The 2,170-nt window shown below is 34.8% G+C and overlaps 1 protein-coding gene across 2 annotated transcripts in view; it reads right to left on the minus strand.

Annotated features, from left to right (window-relative positions):
* Window positions 1-159: 159 nt before the first annotated feature.
* The window catches only part of LOC112514636 (probable serine/threonine-protein kinase At1g54610), a 7,052-nt gene continuing 5,041 nt past the window's right edge, over window positions 160-2,170 (minus strand). For both annotated transcript variants that reach the window (XM_025121216.1, XM_025121215.1), the window contains one exon: window positions 160-868. In XM_025121216.1, coding sequence (XP_024976984.1) covers window positions 509-868 — 360 coding nt within the window. In that variant the 3' untranslated portion in view covers window positions 160-508. The remainder of the gene's footprint in view (window positions 869-2,170) is intronic.

Consider the following 2,170-nt stretch of genomic DNA (forward strand, 5'->3'; position numbering starts at 1 on the left):
AAACAACCCCTAAGTCTAAGTAAGGAAGATTTATTGATACAGTTATTTTGAAATTCAAAGTTACAAGTTATTATAACATACATACGACTTAAAACTCTGTAAAGCTAACAAATAACAAACTGATAAACACATTCAGATAAAAAGTAATTAAAATTTTAATATTTCAGAATCTGTACAAGAGAAGTGGGATTGATTGCAATTTGCAAATTATGAACAAAAGAGTCCATTGGTTTTTCCCTTTTTGTGTGGATTATACAACTAACAAATAAAATAACCCAACCAAAAAACACTGAAATTAACCGATAACATTGAGGGTCAGCTCAACTGGCAAATAAAGGTCGGCCTTGAGGCTCCTCGTAGATTGGCAGTTGGAATATTTTTGTAGCAGCTAGATATTTTCCTGACTGTTATCTTGAAATCAGCACGGTTTTACCAAAAGAAAGAACTTAACTAATGCCAAAAGCATCACCCATCTTCTAATAACTTAAAAGCTACATATAATCATTATTTACCTTTTGCTCCCAAAAACATCAGAAACCGGTTCCTTGCCCCTAAACCCTAAATCCATCGATAGACTAATGGAGGTCGGAAGGAAAGTGTGGATGAACTTACGTGACGGCCCCGCTCGGGATGGTGGTTCTTTCTTGGTTTTTCGTCTCCTTGACGACCCACCGATGGTCCCATGTTCTTTTACGGATCTTGAGGAATTTGAGTCGAAAATTGAGGAGCCAAATGAATTGTCATCGGTTGTGAAAAAAGATACAGGGCCACCATTATTCGACGGGTACCCGACGGCTGCATCCTGATGGGGAGGCGGGAATTTCTCACTCTTGCTTTTTGCATTTGCTTCGGTTACAACTCTCCGTCTCTGGAGATCAACATCAAGAAAAGGGATTTTTTTTAGGGCAAAAAGAGTCGCAGCCTCACCAAAAGCAAGGAGTATGTGTGAATTTTGCTGTATATTGAATGGAAGATCAATCCCATCAAGGGGTTTCACTTTTTAGCCACTTTTGTACCTTATTTCGTAAGGTACAAAAATGGCTAAAAAGTGAAACCTCTTGTCGGGATCGGCTATTTCAGTCAATTTCCCATATAAATATCATATACTTCCAAAAAGAACAAATGAAAGGAACATTGACACTCTGTCTACGTGTTACCAAACCAAATGAACTCAGTATATCTCATACAGAGAAGATATGGGGGTAGGATGTATAAAGACCTTACTTCTACCCATTGGACAAGATAAATCTACTACATATAGGAATTCAGATAGTTTTTATCTGTTACATATATTATAAATTATATTAATATCAATATTGTAAATTATTTTTACAGTGGGACCACTTTTCATCTAGATATGTCGGAAAAATATCATAAACTACAAGGAAAAATGCCTAGGGACATTGACTTACGGTTTCTTAACTATTTTATAGAAAAACTTAGAAGATAGTTAAAAAGTGAAACTTTTTTCCAGATGATAATAACCCATTGGTATGATATGCACAAAGAAACAGGGTTGCTTTCTAGAAATCTTTCAGCATAAAAGGCTCAAAAAGTGGTTACTACAATATAACTATTATCTTTTTGCCTTTAAAAAGGAAAAGGAAAAAAAAGCATACTTTTTTTTCTCCTAGCAACTTCAATGTTCTAATAATTGACCGAAATTGTCAATCTTCCTAACCAACTTCACTTTTTAACCATTTTTGAAACCAAATTCTCATTTTAGCCAAAGTTTACGCAAATGCCTATTTTCACGTTAAGGTGGGGGGGGGGATTCTTTGGATCCTTGAGCAAATCTGAGTAAAGATTTTTTTTTTCTCTGAAAATCGAGTTTACACAAATGTATAAAGCATTTGCCTTAAGTCCGTTAAAATAGGAATTCAATTGAAAAAATGGCTAAAGAATTTGGTTGAGAAGATTGACTATTTTGGTCAATTTCCCACATGTATATTGTCATGTCCTAAAACAAGTGTTCACTTTCAAAAGTAAGTATCTACTTTCTAATTCTACTCTTAAGAGATTAGAAAACAGGTCTAGAGGAATTTTCTGCATGCATCCTACCCTTTCAGACCCTACTTTCTCGTCAAATATACTAGGTTCATTTGGTTTCGTTTTCTATGAATAAAATATTAAACAAAAGAAAATGAAAAGGGGGGAGGGAGAAGAAAAA

Source organism: Cynara cardunculus (genome assembly GCF_001531365.2).
Source record: "Cynara cardunculus var. scolymus isolate 2C chromosome LG 6, CcrdV1, whole genome shotgun sequence".
Lineage (NCBI taxonomy): Eukaryota > Viridiplantae > Streptophyta > Magnoliopsida > Asterales > Asteraceae > Cynara > Cynara cardunculus.